The following is a 16,564-nucleotide window of genomic DNA, read 5'->3' as shown; positions in this document are numbered from 1 at the left end:
TTCCCCTGCTCCGAGTGCCCAGGAGCACCCAGAGTCCAAGAGCCAGAAAGCGTGGATTTTAGTGACTGAGAATGATTATTTGAGCTACCAGACCACAAGCAGGAGACAGCACTGGGTGGAACAGGATGGGACACCATGCTGCTCTGCTGACTGTGGCTGGGACCCAGCCCTCCCACACCACCCCATGTTCAGCAATGTTTAACAAGTAATTTAACAAGCGATGGGGGCAGACCCTCTGGCAGCTGTAGAAGAGCAATTTGTTTTGTGCTTCATCCATTGCTGACCATGGCCAATAATCCTCACTGCTGGTATGCAGGTTGGAGCAGGTGCTGCTGCTCATCCTCTTCCATGCACAAACAGGGACGCCCCACTGGCCTGAACCCCCAGCTTCCCTCCCTGTGTTCCTGGTGATACATGAAAGCTGGGCTCCACGCAGGATTTTCAGGACATTTACACTCCAGCACCGGCCCCTGCCCTGCCTGTGCTGCCCCTACGTGGCCCTGCTGCCAGGCAGGAGCCCTTCCTGCAGTGCACTGCAGCTCTACCTCAGCCTGCCCTGCTCAGCCCGGCACACCGTGGCTCTGCCCCCTCTGCCTGCCCAGAAGGTGCCTGGGCTCCTGCAGAGCTCAGGAGAGGATGTGCACCCCAAAGCTGGGGGTCTTTCCCTGCTTTGCATAGCCCCCTGCATCCAGCACAAGGAAGACCATGCCAGGTGCCACCATGAGAACAGCCATCCCCGAGGCTGTGGTCCTTGGGACACTTCTGATCCAGACACTAGCAGTCTGGGGCATGTTTCACGATGGTCACAATACAGAAGAGGACATGCTGGGGTCACAGCCAGGATGACACTCCTGCAACATCTCTGCCAGCTGCTGTCCTGCATTGCCACCAACTTCTGCCCTCACAGCTCCCTGGAGAATGAGCTCCCACAGCCCAGCTGCGCTTTGGGAGCAGGGCTGAGCCCCAGGCTCGCCAGCACCCATCCCTCGATGCAGCAGTGGCTCAGCCAGGCCTATCTCTGGTGCCTGGTGCCACAGCCAGGGTCCACCAAGCCATGGCACAGTGCTCTTGACATGCTTCAACTGCCCTTTGTGAGGCAGCCCATCACTGCGGTCCGAGTGACAAGCAGGCTGGGGACACGCGGGGGTGGGGATGGGTTGGGATGGGATGGGATGGGACGCTCACCTTTGTGTGAAACTCCATCTTGGTTCTCAGCAGTTTGAGGTAGATGCTGCACAGCTGTCCATAGCCCTCGCTCAGGTGGCCCTGGGGATACCAAGAAGATGTTCAGACATGGGGCAGGCTGTGCCTTCAAAGAAGCCTTCTTGCCTTGCTGCGGGCAGTGACAGATCTGACCCCTGCCTACCTGGACTCCTGCCCCATCCTACTGCCCTGTGCCTCTGCCCTACGCTGCCTGGGTCATCAGCACTCAAAGGCCCAGCACCTTCTTCATCTTCCTCCTCCTCCTCCTCCTCGATACCCCACTGCCACACAGGCTGGCCAAGCGTGCTGTGCCCTCTGGGATACTCAGGGGAGTTCTGTGCACTCCCACCACCTGCACGCGGTTCAGGCCCTTTGTATGGGCCTGGGGAGGGTCATGGCAGGGGATTTGGCCACCATCTTCTCATCTCAGTCTCTCGTACTGCAGATTTCAGTGCTGCTTTTGACTGTCAGAACACTTTTACTGGGTTTTGCCATAAAATAGAAAGCATATCACAAAATCATAGAACAACATCAGTTGAAAGGTACCCACAAGGATCATTGAGTCCAATTCCTGACTCCACACAAGACTATCTAAAAATTAAGCTGTATTTTTGAGAGACTTATGTGAATACTTCTGGTACTCCAGTAGGCTTGGTGCTATGACCACTTTCCCTGGGGAGCCTGTTCCAGTATCTGAATATGTTTAGTTTTGCCCAACGTGTTTGATTTTGATGGAAGGGTATAGTGAATGCGACCTGCAAACCAAGCTTGGTGTGCTCAAGCCACCCGCCCATCGCATTGAGCTCAGTTTCAAGCTGCATCTCTTCAACCCTCCTTTGGGGTCCTGCTTGCCTTTCAGCTGCCCTGCGCCCCTCTCCTGTGCTGTCCCAGGGATGTTCTCCACCAGCATCATCCTCCTGCTTCGCACATCCCCACAGCTCCCAGCCCATCTCCTGCAGCCTGCCTTGCCCTGCTCTCCTGTACTTCTTTTCACCTACTGTAGCTGGAAAAAAAGTCACTTAAGCTATTGTATTTCTTGCTATAAATACTCCATCTCATTCACCCCTCTCTGCAGCACGGTGAAGCAAACTGAGCAGATATGGCACTTCCAGGCCAGGAGGCTCTGGGGAGGTGTTGGGACTGTGGTCACGAGCAGAGTGAGCCCCGAGGGATTTTGTGTGTCCCTGGTGCTCAGCACCCAGCATCCAGCTCCTCGCAGGTGAGATGACCACACAGTCCCTGCTGAGGAGCTGGCCCCAATTCACCCTCCGTGGGGCAGCCACAGAGTCCCACAGCTGGCAGGGTCAACCACTTACCCACATCCTGCTCATGTCACTCAGCTCGTTCTTGTACCTCACAGAATCCTTCAGGACCTGGACGGACGAAGAAGAAAATAATCAGCAAGTGAGGGTGGCATGCAGGGCACTGGGGGCAAAGTGTGCGTTATCACGACCCAGCAATTAGTCTAAGGAATGGGTGCTCTGGGCACGTTCCTGACTCTGCAGCCAGCCTGCTGCCCTGTTACATCCCAGCCCCAGAGTGCCTCCATCTCCCTGTCCATGCACAGGGCAGGATCCTGTTTGGCAGCTCCTGCATGCATGCCAACACCCCGGGGACAGCGGTTCCTCCAGCACCAGCACTGCAGCCATGGTAGGCACCAGGGTGAGTTATTCTGCATGACTTAGTGCGGGCTACTGCGGGCAGACTGGCACCAGGAAGGCTCCTGCAAAGCACATGGGGAGGGATGCCCTGGCCAGTCCCTGCTAAGGACTCCCTGCTGCCTTTCACTACTCACAGCTGCGGGAGGGTAACGTCTGGCTGACACCCCCACTGCCCCATGCGGACCCCCAAGGAAGAGCTTTGGCCCCAGGCTGGCTGCTGAGCCAAGCTTGCTGCACTGAGAGGCGTTGGGACACTGGTACCAGAGCTCTGCAGGACACAGCTGGGGTCAAGTCAGGGAATGGGGGGACTCCAGCATTTTGGGGACAGACATCAGTGCCAGCACACAAAATTCAAGGAAAGGGTCAGGAGTCTGAAGGGTGCTGATGAATATGAGGTCTCCTCATGCGGTTGGGAGCATGGGACAGCACTCACATTCGAATGGCCGTCGCGGAGGAGCTTGTGGAAGACGTGGCAGAACTTCCAGCAGAGCACGGCGTTGCCTGAGAGCGGCAGCCGGTTCACCACTGACCAGAAGGTCTGTGCCCCCTTCTCGTGGTGCGTGCCCAGGATGCATGGTGGAGGCCAGTCAAGGAAACGGGGATGGAAGTTGTCCCACAGCTTGGATGGCTGCTTCGAAACCACCCCCAACCCTGCAACCCCATTGGCATAAAACACGGGATCTTGCAGAGCATCTGTGCCCATCCCTGTGAATTTGAGGGGACAGGAGAATGAACCCCACAAAGCTGGGCAGCAGAGTGTTGGTGCCAAGTGTGGGGCAAGCAGGGCTGCTGTGCACGAGGCACACGCTGTCCTCTCCCAGCCAGCACCCGCAGAGCTGAGGGGAGCCGAGCCACCAGTGACAGCCTGCCAAGCCCAGGCAATGCTGCCCAGGCACCCTCCACACTGCTGCCCCAGGAATGCCACAGCACGCTCAGAGTCAGGTGGCAGGTCCCTCCGCTGCCCCTGCTGCGATGCCAGAGGTCAGCTTTTAGTAACAGTGCACCTTTGGAGATGAAGCACCTTTGACCCAGCACCATCTGCCCCTCCATCCCTCCCATCACCGCTCCCATGAGATGGCCTGGACTAAACGGACGGATTGCTGGTGCCGTGCCAGGAAGCCCTAGCCAGCAGGGAGAGCCCCTGGGGGTCTCATCCAGCCCCCCCCAAGCACCCCAGCAGCCAGCCCGGCACCCCCACCACGTGCTGCCTCGCCGCGGGCCCTTTTCCAAGTGGCCCCAGCCAGCTCCCACGCTTGCTTGTCCTGTGGCCAACTCTCGGAAGGATATTTCTGGCGTGCTTCTCCTTGACAGCCACTTCCTGTGTATTAATAGCCTTATTGATGCTGACAGTCTGAAAAACAGAAGGGGGGGGATGAGATGGGAAGGATTTGGGTTCCCCCAGTCCCCCCGCTCTGCCAGCACCTGTTGGGGCCTGGGTCCCATCCAGGTCCCCGGCCCACGAAGCAGCTGCTGGCCTGTGCCAGCTGGACGCTGCCCATTCCCGGATGCCTTTCTGGGATGTGCCTGGCATCTGCCAGGTTCAGCTGCTGCCAGGATTCATTTACTCAGCATAATAATGATGCAATTAAAGCAGCAACCACAAAAGGACCCTCTCCTGCCCTAGAGGTGGTGGGGCAGGCAGGGGAAGACAAATTTCTCCCCTGACCTTGGATCACAGGCAGCAGCCAGCAGCTCCAGCTCTGCTTTCTGCTGGGGGCTGAGCAGAGAGGGTGTTTCAGGGAGGACGGGGAAATCCAGCGCTGGAACGGTGAGACCACCATGAGCAGTACAGAGCAGAACAGGACCTGGGATGGCTGTGTCATTTGGCAACAAACAACAGGTCCCAGCTTAATCAGTACCAAAGTGGAGTGACGGGTGGGCACTGGACAGAGGAACTTGAGCAGCTTTGTGAGCATCCTCAGCCATGGGACGGTTTCACCATGTGCATGGTGGAGGCGGAGGGCAGGAGATGCACCCCCCCCAGCTCTCCCTGTTTCCTGCTGCAGTTTGCCCCCCTCCAGCCCGAACCCATTGACCTCCACGTTGCAGCCCAGCTACGCTCCCGCTCCCACTCCCGTCTGCGCCCCCTCCCAGCCCCACCACATGCTCGTCCCTGCAGCCAGGGACTCCCCAGCCGCTCCCGCCCCACTTGGAGCTGGCACAACCCTCCCCAGTGCAGCCGAGCCCACTGTACCCTCAGGCTCCTCTCAGCTCTCTGCCAGGAAAGGCATGGTTTGCAATGCAAATGTTGTGGACTTTGTGAAGCCCACATTGAGAAGCATGGGCACAGAGTGAGAAGCCAGTGCGCTCTGTAGCCTACAGAGAGGCAGTTGCTGGAGGTGTTTTCTTTACAGGATTTTGAGTGTTTTTTTAGCCTTATCCTCTTTCTGCAGCTGCTTTCTCAAGGGCGCAGCAGGGCTGGGAGCTGCACTGGGGCTAGGAGGTGTCTTGGCTCTCACAGGCACACAAACCTTGTGGGACCGAGCCTGTTCCAAGCCCAGCCACAGGCAGTGGTCAAAACCAAGCTGGTCAAGGAAGCTGCTTGGTGTGAGTGCTATGATTCTGGCATGGAGCCACCCGCTCCTCAAGCTCATGCTCCGCTCACAGCAGCATCCAGCACCTGCTGGACACCAGAACACTCGTGTTCCCGGTGCTCCGTGAGGATCCATGCTATTGATGGAAGAAATAGGCTGGCTCAGCTCTGTCAGAAATAGCTAATTACTGACGCAAGCTAATTAAAGCAGTGGGACTGATTCCAGTGCCTTACTCATTGACAGTCCGTCCTGCATCCCCGCAGCACTCCACATCTCCAAAATGTCCTCGTAAGGGAGGCAGCACCATAGGGAACCAAGGGCACAGCCACTCACACCCCACGCACAGCTGGGCATGGCCCGAACTCCCAGCAAACAAGGTGAAGCACAACCCACCTTCCCCCAAAACATCTCTGCCCCCAGGCACCAGCCAGCTGGCGTGGGGACAATATGCTTATGGGCTGAGATGGCTTCTGCTTGAGCCCACAACTGCAGCCTCAAGAGGAACCCCCCCAGGGCCAAGCACCCCTCTTTAGCCAAAACAGGGTGTCCTGGTTGTGCTGTGGGGACACTGCTGCTCACTCCAGCAGTGGACAACAGCATGGGGGCTTTAGAGCACGGCTAATCCATTTATCCCTTTGCTTTTTTCACCACCACCCATATGGCACAGGCTCTGCTGAGGACACACACCAGTCGCCGGCCATGCTGCGCTGCTGCTCGCCGCGCTCCCTGCCTGCTGTGAGCATCCTGCACCAGGCCAACCCGGCTGAGGTGCGGGCACGGGGCAGAGCCTGCTGCTCGGCCTTGCTTAATGGAAGCTGAAAGAGACCCTGCAGGGATGGTGGAGGGAACCCGGACGGTTCCTTCTACAGGAGGCTGCAGGCCAGCAGTCCCGGCCCCACGCCCTCCTCACAGCCGGGCTGGGGCTGGCTCCAGAGGGAAGTGGAGCCGGGGGGGTCCCACATGGCCTCTGTTCCCCCGGAAAAGCTGGAAGTGGAGCTCCAAGTTTAAACTGCCGCTTCCTGTTGGCTTTTCCTGGTGAGTCAAGGACAAGGCTTTGGCGCAGACCTGGCAGGCTCCTGGCGCTAGGAACACCCCCAAGTGGAGAGGGACAGCAGGGGCAGCGGCCACGACGCCATGCCTGGCCTGCTCTGCATGGTGGCCTCTGGGAGTCCCGTCCCCAAGCCCTGCTGTCCCTTTGAGGCCCAGTACAGATGATGGGGAGGTTTTGGGCTGGAGGGCCCAATGATGCTCCAGTGCTGCCTGCCACCACGGGCTCAGGCAGAGCTGCCACAGGCATCGGGCCGCAGCAGTGCCCATGAAAGCAAACAGATGTGGAGTAGCAGCAAGAGTGTTTTGGCTGCCAAACCAGGTCAAAAAGGCTGAGGTGTCTCACGAGAGATGCCGGGCAGTCTTGGAAGGAGATCATACACCTTTTATGCCAGCTGACAGGCTGGGAGAAGCTTGAGCGAGGCACCACTCCCAGCCACTATGGTGTTTTAATTGTAAGCTTCTCCACCGCAGTAGCTGTTTCTGACCTCCAGGCCATGAATGTTTCCTTGGCGGTGCCACAGCCCTGCTCTGGTTTCTCTGAGCTGATGGAGGGATGCCAGAGCTGGCACTGGGGCTGGGGCACACATGGGGAGACTGCCTGGGGAGACAGGCATGCAGTGGAGATAATGCCTCTGCAAATGCACCCTCCCTGTACCCCCTCATTTCCTCTTTTGTGCAATCCTTTGGTGCGATGCCACAAATTTGGGCTGGAGAGGAAGTGAGAGGAGAAGCTGGTGGAGCCCCAGTGGGCCCCACGCACACAGCAAGAGCTGCTGGGGTTGCACCACTGCATCAGCATCCCCCCAGCAGGGCCATGGGGCTGGAGCATGGGGCACAGCTCAGCTGAGCAGCTCCTGCAGCAGATCAACCAAAATACGGCTCCGGGTGTGTGACCGCAGGCGCCACCCGGAGGGACAGAGAGGCACAAAAACACATGTGGGATCTGAGACAGGGCTACAGAGGGCTCTCTGAGTGCAGTGAGACCAGTCCCTCTCTTTCACATGCACATGTAGATATGCACATCCTCATTCCCCTTCCAGATTTCCCCAAATTACAAGCTTAGCATCCTTTGAATTGCAAATCTCCTATTATGCAGAGAACAGTTCAGCTCTGCACAGTAGCTGCATGGCGCCTTCCCACATCTCCTTTCATTTCCAAAAGGAAATGAGTGTTGATTAAAGAATCCAGAGCTATTGCAAATTATTTGGAGAAACTGAGTAAGTTGCAGCGCAAATCCTCTTAGTAATGCTCCTCATTTCTCCTTAATTCCTTTCTATAAATGGATAGCTGGGATTGAGCATACCTCCGGAAAACTGCTCTCAACCAAGCCCTGCAGACACAGGGGCTCCAGGGGAAGCAAATGAGAAGATCTGACCAGCGCAGAGCTGCCTGGAAAAATTTGTGAAATTAATTAAAATGCAAATCCCAGCTCAGCAAAGCTCCACTGTGGTCGCTGGGCAGCAGGGCTGGGGGGAGGGCAGGACATGACAATCCCCCTGGGAGGTGAGGGAGCCTTCCAGAGGTGTAAATCACAGCTGCTCAAAGGGCACGCGTCTCTTTTTAAACACCACTCAACTGCAGCAGCCAAAAGCAAAACACAGGCTCTCCAGGCTCAGGAAAGGCTTTCCGCTGTGACGTCCCAAAGCAAAGCGGGCTGGATAATGCCCGCCCGAAGCAAAGTGGGCTGGATAACGCCTGCGGTGATTCATGACCCGCTCAGGACTGGGAGCTCCTGAGAGCTGCAGTAAAGCATGGGCATGCCCAAGGAGGCGGCCACCACGCTGCTCAGCCTCATGGCCTTATACAGTAGCACCCGAGCAGGGAACAGCCCTGGTTTTGTACACAACCGCAGTGGAAGGGAAGTGAAGAAAGAGAGGCTGTGGAGGCAGCGTGGCAGGCCAGGTGGCATGCCTCATACACACACACATATGTATACATTTCTTTGTACAAAATAAGAGGCTGCCCAGCAAAAACTGGGTGACTCGCAGCCTTCCACCGTAGTCCTAAATGCTCTCTTTGAACTGGGAGTGAGAGGAGACATAAAAAATATTTTCCGACCTTTAATCTGGGCAATTTGGCTGCATCAGGGCCTTCCACTGCTGGACCCATGAACTTAGAAACAAAGTGCTCTTCTGCCTCCCACTGAGGAGCTGAAGCCACTCCAGGGATCACACACCCTGACCTGCTCCAATCAGCCACAGAATACCCAGAAGGGCACAAGTCTCAGCATTTGCCTTCACTTGGGCTGTAAGAAACAACCACGTTTTTCCCAAAGCAATGCTTGCCTCTGGCTTTAGACACCCTGAAATCTCACCACATCCACGAGGGTTTGCACACTGCTGTCAGGGCTGGAGATTTACTTAATGTCCACTCGGGAAAAGAAAACCTCAGCTCCTGAAGTAACCTGCTCTCTGAAAGGCCATGCACGGTCCAGCACGAGCCAATGGCCTGGGGCAGCACAGGGCACTTCGCTACGGGGAACGAGCACTGCATGTGAGGTTCTTCTTGGTACAGACATGGCCAGGCCAGAGGTGATGCTGCGCCATGTAACATCACTGCCTTCAGTTTTGCTCTCCTGAGGCTGCGAAGACGATGACTTCAGACCTACATCATGCTTGGCCTCCCAACCATTAATGCTCACCTGCACAAGTCAAAGCATGACGCGAGTGTTATAGAACAGCACATCCAGCACGTGTGGTGTTTTGAGGAGAAAAGCCTATTGCCCCGGGACAGGAAGGGGTGGTGCAATGTTTAGAGGTCTCCATCTCATTCTGCGCACCACAAGGAAACACAAGAGGGCTGAGCAGCTGTCGGACTCCTCAGCAAGATCTGTGGCCTCCGCCTCATGAGCCACAGCACTGTTATCACAATAGAAAACATAAAATAATTCAAGGAATGCACATTCTGAGTGCATCTGAACATAAGAACAGAGGAGACCATCCCACTAGCTCCCAGCTACTCCTGGGGGCAGCAGAGTGGCATCAAACTGGTGGAAAGCATCTGAAGTCGTGCTTCTATGAACTGTATGTGCAAGAAATTGCTCCTAGAAGGTGGCTTTGTGGATTTTCCAACTCAAATAATAGGCTCAACAGCATCATGAGAGGCAGGGTGGGAAGAGACAGAGAAATTCGATTGCTCCCAGTGCCTTCGAGACAATCGAAGAGAAAGAATGAAGAAAAGCACTCAATTGACTTGTGATGAGTGTCAGAGACTTGAGTGAGAAGTCTGATTTGTGGATAGTGGAGATCTGGCTGATGCCAGGAAGGGAGAGCCGAGCTGTTAGCATGGGTCTGAAGGCTTTGGTTATGCTGACCCTGGAAACAAGAGCTTGCTGCATTAAACACCACTTCACACAGCACTTCATACCATCCTGGTATCAAAACCCAAACAGTTGGGACACTTGATTTCTCAAATGCCATAAACAGCTTATGCAGATTAATTACTTGGACAGACTCCAAGCTCTGGATTTTATTCTGTTTTTTTTTTATCCAACTTAAGGAACATGGACTCTTTCAATACACAGAAAAGCTTTGGGAAAAAAGGACAGAAGGAAAATCAATTTTGGGGAGAATGGCTGGCAAAAACTAAGGCTATGGAATAGGCCAAACCTCACTAACGACTGTCCAGGGAGTTTACGCAGTAAAGCCTGGGATCCATTTGAAACCTCCAGCTGAAACAAGCAGTCAAATGAAAAGTCAGCTGAGATTGCAGCAGAACCTGGGGAGTGCTCCAGCTGCCTCAGGAGCTCCGCAGGGCCAGCATGGATCCTGCTCAGCCTCACTCCTTCCTGCAGCCCCTCTGGGAGAAGAGCTGTCAGCACCAGGAGGCAGGCCATGAGGTTGGCCAGAAACCACCTCCTTCCACCAGATGCAGCTGCTGAGAACAGAGCCAGTTCACTGGTTGGGTAGGAGCGCTCCCCATCAAAGCATCCTCCCCCTGGGGCACATCAGACCTGCAGTGACCAGAGGCCCCAGTGCAAGCAGACACTGGAACGACCTGCCAGATCCAGAAGCAGTGAGAAAACCACGTGGCAGTGAGCCCTTACACACGTTGACATGGGCACCACGAGCACCTGAGCCCTGCTCCCACCGGGCAGCATGGATTCCACCAGCAGAGCTTCCCCAGCTCCTCTGTAGCCGCTCCCCCTGACAACCACTCATTGCTCTTCTTGCTTAATTATTGATAAGGGCATGACATCACCAGCAGCCAATTGCACTCGTGCCCCACATTGCCCACCCTGCTCTGTCATGGCCAGAAGCCCTTTCCGCGCACTGTCCCATTAGCCAGGCTTTTAATTTTAAGTGGGGATTTTATGCAAAGATAATCTCTTCCAACAGTGGTGATTTGCACCAGTGGAGGGAGGATCACTGTGTTTCCTGGGGTCAGTGTTCCAGGAAGGTCCTCCACTGTCTTCAAATATGCCTGATACTTTCCCAATGGCCCCAACTGGAGTCTTCTGCTTGCCGACAAATACCAATATTCAGGCACTTTTATAATGGGAGGAATCACGGGAGAGAGACAGGATGCCTGAGGATGCAGGGAGAAGAACCAGAATGCCACATGCTCATCTCCAGATGAGCATTATAGTGACCAGCAGCCATCCCAGGACCAAACTTGCTTGGGAAATGTTAAATCTTATGGAGATGTCTTCGGGACGAAAATAGTCCCTTCAACAGCAAGACAGCCTGCAAAGCACATCCCAGAGTACGGCAATCTCTGCTATCTCCCATGTGACAGACACCCTGAAGTGCTCTGGGGTGAGGTGACGGCACCATGCGCTGTGCCGTGGACTGTTTGAGCACAAGCTGCAGAGCTGCGGGTCGCCCTGCCTGGCAGGAACACCCGCGGTGCGGTAGCACCAGCAGCATGGTCCCTGGCTGGGCGAACCCCAGGCTGCAAAGGCAGCAACAGGCACTCTTGTGGAAACCCTTCCTTGCAGCTCCTCCTGCAAAGCAGCAGCTCCTCTGAACAGAATGAGGAGTCCCTTGCCACTGTGGGCAGACGTGAGAAAATTAAGGGAGCATTCCTCTTCCCTACGTCAGTTTGTTAAACGAACAGCCACCACCCAGACAGATGGCTGCAAGCTGGTGCCGGTTACTCCAGAAACGTCCAGGTGTTCCTTGGGGACACCTGGATCCTGTGCAGGAGCCAAGAACAGCCAGGACCCTGCTGGCTCCCTGCTGCTGCGCCCCTGCCACCTCATCCTGTCCCCAGCCCCGCTCTGCCGGAGCACCTGTGCCCCCATCCTTGCTGCTCCCAACCTGGGGATAGTGAAAAGCAAAATCTCCCTCTCAAGGTGACCAGCGCAGAGGATGGCCATGCCTCCACGCCAGGATGGCTCCTCACGCCCCGCTTCCCCCAACCCATCTCCATCCCTTGTGACCAAGCAGGGGCTGGCCTTGTGCATCCCGGCTAGCCATGCGTGGCAGCCTGAGCACCCAGGGCACGGCCCGGACCCTGCGAACCCAAATGCAGGGTGCAAGGCGACGTGCGGGTGGGAGCGCACCCCGGCCCAGGGGAGCTGCCTTGCGGCGGGGATCAGCTTAACCCCAACGACACCTCCCGCCGGGGATGAATCCCCGACAGCTGGAGCACGGTTCCCGTCGCAACACATCCAGTAACACCGGGCTGTTCCTCCCTGCTTTCACAGCAGAAAACACCAAAATTCGGGTTGCTGGGGGTCTCGCGACCGCCTGAAACTTGCCAAGCTCCCGCCTCGGGAGGGAGCAAGCCCTCAATCCCGGCTCCAGCAGCTTCCCCCCGGAGCCCTGCCCCGCTCCCCTGGGACCACCGGTCCCCCCCCCCCCTCCGCAGCCCTCGGAGCGCCGCACCGCTGCTGGGGGCCCCGGAGGAGGAGGAGGAGGAGGAGGGGGAGGATGCACTCACCATTTTGCCCGCCTCCATGGCCGCTCCAGCCGGGCCGAGGCCGGCTCGCCGGAGCCCGATCGGCGGGGACGGGCCCCGCTCCCCGCTCCCCGCTCCCCGCTCCCGGCCGCGGCGGCTCCGCGGCTCCCACGGCGGCGGCGCGGGGCGGGAGCGGGGCGGGGGCGCGGGAGGCTCCGCGGAGGAGCTGGGGGGGGGGGGGAAGCGCGCACCCGCACGCGGCGCGCTCCCGCGAGCCACGGCGCAGCCCCGCGGGGTGGGGGCGGGGGGTGGGAGGGCCGCCGGGGGCGCGCTCGGCCCCGCGCTGGACAACAAAGGCGGCCCCGGGCTGGTGGCGGGGGGGGCTTCGTGGGTGCCCGGCTGCACCCCGGAGCTTTGGGGCAGCCAGGAGCGCCGGGGGGGGTATGGGAGGGCACCGCCCCATCCCCTGCCCCTGCCCCTGCCCCATCCCCTGCCCCTGCCCCTGCCCCTGCCCCTGCCCCATCTCCGTGCCCCCCAGGGCGCTGCTGGGGATCCTACACCCGGTGGTCCTGCAGGTGACCTGTGCGTGCTCTCTCTGGGACAAGAGCCCATGGGCTGTGATCTCTCCTGCACCAAAAAAAAAAAAGCAATCGGGCTGGTACAGCGAGCGTGGTGCTCCCCGTCCTCGGGGAGGCACAGTGTGCTGGCTGGCAACACCTGGCCATGGCCCAGGGAATCCCCCTTCGCTGGGGGACAGGTAAATGCCCAGGCAGGAGGGAACACAACAGCAGGTCAGTATCTTTGCTGTTCCCAGCTGCGACCAGTGTTTGAGACGCTCTTTAGCATCTTCAGATCGGAGGTATAAAAGAAACCCAAACAATTCTACAATCATTCTTTACATTCCCTAAAAGCAAATCCAAAGCAGGTAGGAGGAAAAGCATCGCGACACTGAAACACAGCTAACCCTCTGCAGAAGGCAGAGAAGAAGCTTCATGGCCTCAAGCAAAAAAATGTTCTGTGATGCTAGCCCTGGACTAACTCAATAATCCTCCCGGATTACTTTAGTCTAGTCATGGCACAGCCCCTCGTTAATGGATGGTGACTTGGCTGCTCTTAAGATCACAGGATCCCACGTCCCCTGCACTCTGCAGGGACCTGTGGGGACTGAGAGCCACCCCTCGGGCCCTAGGAGCACCCAGACCGCGCTGACCCAAGCCACCAAGCAAGCCCCAGCCATGGGGGATGCTTTTGAAGCCAAGACCGGGTAGTGTTTTCCCTCTGGTGGCTGTCGAAGTCTCCACTGCGATTCCTACGTGGGACAGACGCACAGATGCACTGCTTCGCTGCAGCTATGCACCTCCTCCTTTTGCTGGACTGACTGATTCCAACCTATAGCCAAATTTTACACCTTATCCACATGCAGCTTTCGCCCACTGCCCTCACACCGTAGAACCGTGGCAATGTGAAGAAAAGGCCCAAAGAGCAATTTCCCACTTTAAATGAACTGTGAGGCCTGGTTCCTATGGGAGCAGGTGGTCTGCTCCCTGCTCCTCGTCCCAGCCCATGGGTATGCACGAGGCAGCGCGCTGGGTGTGGGCACCAGTCCCCATCGCGGGCACCTGTCCCCATCACGCCAGGCATGAGGGGGCTCCGAGCACATCTGCACAGTAGGCCTGTGGCAGGAAGGGTGAATCGGGTCCCTGCGGTGCCGGCGGTGGCAGACGCAGTACCTACCGCAGCAAGGGAGGCAAAACCAGAATCGAGTGCTGTGACTCGAGAAAGGGAGCTGGGTTTGCTCCCTCCTTGCTGCAAAGCCCCTTGGTCAGCAACATCCAGCTGGTTATGGGATATGGGATAAAGCTCATTATCTGCCCCAAGGAAATCTTGGTAACTTGAGTACAGACATTACAGCTGAAAACCGACTGGCATCTTTCCAGCCCCAAACGCTGTGACACATCTGGCTGCTTTGCTGCACTTCATGCACAGTCCTATTTTAGAGCAAGCCCTCCTCTGGAGGTATGTGTCATCAGCAATCTGCTGGGAACCAGTCCAGGCCCATGCGGAGGAAGACCTAAAGATATCCACCAGCCTGCAAGGTGATCCCAGCCATTGGGGACAACCTCAGCCCATGCTCGCACTGCAGCCTGCTCTGCAAAACAGGAACGGACATCCACCGGCCAGGATGCAAGAAACCTGCTCCACCCACTGCAGCCCCTCTCCTGGAAATGCCTCCAGCACAGAAGATGTGAGCATTGGTCCTCACCGCGCAGCCCTGCTCTGTGGCATCCCCAGCCTGATCTTCCCCTGGGTCAGTGGGATCCGGGAATTAATTAATCCAGCATCAGCTGGATTTACCAGTGCTCTGAACTGGACGGCACCAGCACTGCATGGCTTGCTGTCCTAGGTCCATCACACAGCCCCCTATGGATGCAAAGCACCAAGAGGTTCCAGCCCTGCAATTAGCACTTGCCTGGGGTTTTAATGTCTCATTTGAACACATGGAAACCGTCGGGCATGTGTGCAAGAGCAAACCCAAAGGTAAAGTGGAAAACAAAGAGAACCGCTCACATCCTTGGGAGCAAAACCCAGTCCTGCCCCCCACCACAACATGCATAGGACAGATGTGAATTTTCCCACTATGCCACCTGCATCAGAAATGTACAGCTTTTAAAATAATTTGTAGGATTCCCTCTTTAGCAGATACATTGGTGACACCCTGCAATGCCCATGCACTCTCCATGCTGCATGCTTGCTGTTTCACCTCCCGCGGCTGGCTTCGGGCTCCAAGTCCCCCTTCATCCCACCATGCCCTCCTGCCGGGCAGCACTTTGTAGCAAACCCAGTCAGCTCATCAACCTTAACCTTGGCTTTCAGAATTAACACTTTAATCTAGAGCCAGCACGGAGAGAAGGAGGCAGGGACCCACCAGCACAATGTGGGATCAGGCCCTGGGGGAGCATCTGCCTCGGATGCTGCACGGTTATTGCCGTTAGAGGAGTTCTTGTACAGAGGCCTGAAGAGCTGCTAGAGCTGCTAGAGACAGGTCAGTGTCTGGCTCGTGTCCCAACTGTGGGCCAGTGCAGAGCAAGGACTGCGGAGCCATTGGGGGACAGGGAGTGCTCCAGGCCTGCAGCTTCCCAGCAAGGAGGGCTCTGACAAAGCTCTTTGGCTAAAGGGCAAACATCAGAGCCAAGGCAGCTATAGAAAAAACTCTGAAAAATAATTTAGAGGCAGCTTCAGAAGAGTCTCCAGAACAAAGAGAAAATAAAGTTCCCCACTGGCCAAGGAAGCTGCACTCCCAAAGCATGAATCAGGGAGGGAGATGGCCATGTGCGCTGAGCCCTGGCATGATCTGTGAGGGCAAATCGCCCTGCCACAGGGGTGATACTTCAGAGAAGTGGCCCAGGGTGCAAGTTGCTTCCTTTCTGGGCTCATCTGAGCCCACGCAAGTTCCCTGCTGCGGATCCCCTGCCGAGCAGGAGCTCCAGGGTGAGCTGCTCCTGCCCTACACGGTGCTCGCTGCGGTTGGGACAGCTGTTCCCAGTGTCTCACATAAGGATGTCGAAGCACTGAATCTGCTGCTTTTTGCAGCTGCAAGAGCAGCAGCTCCGCTTTCAGCATGGTTTCCCTGAAGTGCTATACATACAAAGCAGTTTCATACTCAACTTGCCTGAGGGACGGCCCAAATCCACCTAAGACTGTGCAACGCTAAGTGAGCTTGCTCCAAATCTCTGCCGGTTTGTACACACACGTGCAGAGCTCTGGACAGTGACAGGGGTGCAGGTTTATCAGCCAGGCGGAGCACACAACCTCGAAGCCTCTCCCACCCCACCAGTAACGCTGGGCACAGCTGAATCAATGTCTGCTCCAGCCCTGGAGAGCAGGGCTCATGCTTTTAGCAACCTCTGTGCTTCGATCTGCAAGGCTCTCCTCTGTGCTGCAGGTGTATGTGCAGACTGGTCAGCATCCAGCACCCTTCCCCTCCAGAACTGCCTCACTTCCCAGCAATTTGGGAAGGGCTGCAGGAAGACCGGCCTTAGACAGCCTCCCCAGCAGCCTTTTTTGGCCGATGCACTCCGGTCATTGGCAAACGAACCTGGCTCTAGAGGGGTACTGGGGACAGGTGCCTGGAGGTCATGCGTTGAGGGACAAAAGCCAGCAGGGCATCACAAGCAATAATGCCTGCAGCACTGGGTTACGCGCAGCCTCGACCCTGCCTCCCCCAGCTCTGGGAGCTGCGGCTATGGTGCGACATTCCCCCTCAGCAGCAGG

At 57.0% G+C, this 16,564-nt stretch overlaps 1 protein-coding gene across 2 annotated transcripts in view; it reads right to left on the bottom strand.

The window, feature by feature from the left end:
• HIP1 (huntingtin interacting protein 1) overlaps positions 1 to 16,564 on the bottom strand; it is a 50,796-nt gene that overhangs the window by 17,005 nt on the left and 17,227 nt on the right. Inside the window, exons 1-5 of one of the 2 annotated variants that reach the window (XM_080563379.1) lie at positions 12,335 to 12,539; positions 4,152 to 4,215; positions 3,298 to 3,440; positions 2,520 to 2,576; positions 1,186 to 1,266 (exon numbers count right to left, since the gene is read on the bottom strand). In XM_080563379.1, the coding sequence (XP_080419505.1) occupies positions 1,186 to 1,266; positions 2,520 to 2,576; positions 3,298 to 3,440; positions 4,152 to 4,215; positions 12,335 to 12,352 (363 nt within the window). In that variant the 5' untranslated portion in view covers positions 12,353 to 12,539. Of the gene's footprint in view, positions 1 to 1,185; positions 1,267 to 2,519; positions 2,577 to 3,297; positions 3,441 to 4,151; positions 4,216 to 12,334; positions 12,540 to 16,564 lie in introns of those variants that run through there. The other variant, XM_080563380.1, reaches the window with a different exon arrangement.

Source organism: Anser brachyrhynchus, assembly GCF_964034855.1.
Source record: "Anser brachyrhynchus genome assembly, chromosome: 20".
Taxonomy (NCBI): domain Eukaryota; kingdom Metazoa; phylum Chordata; class Aves; order Anseriformes; family Anatidae; genus Anser; species Anser brachyrhynchus.
Note: the sequence above shows the minus strand (reverse complement) of the source record. Positions and strands in the feature narration are given on the sequence as shown.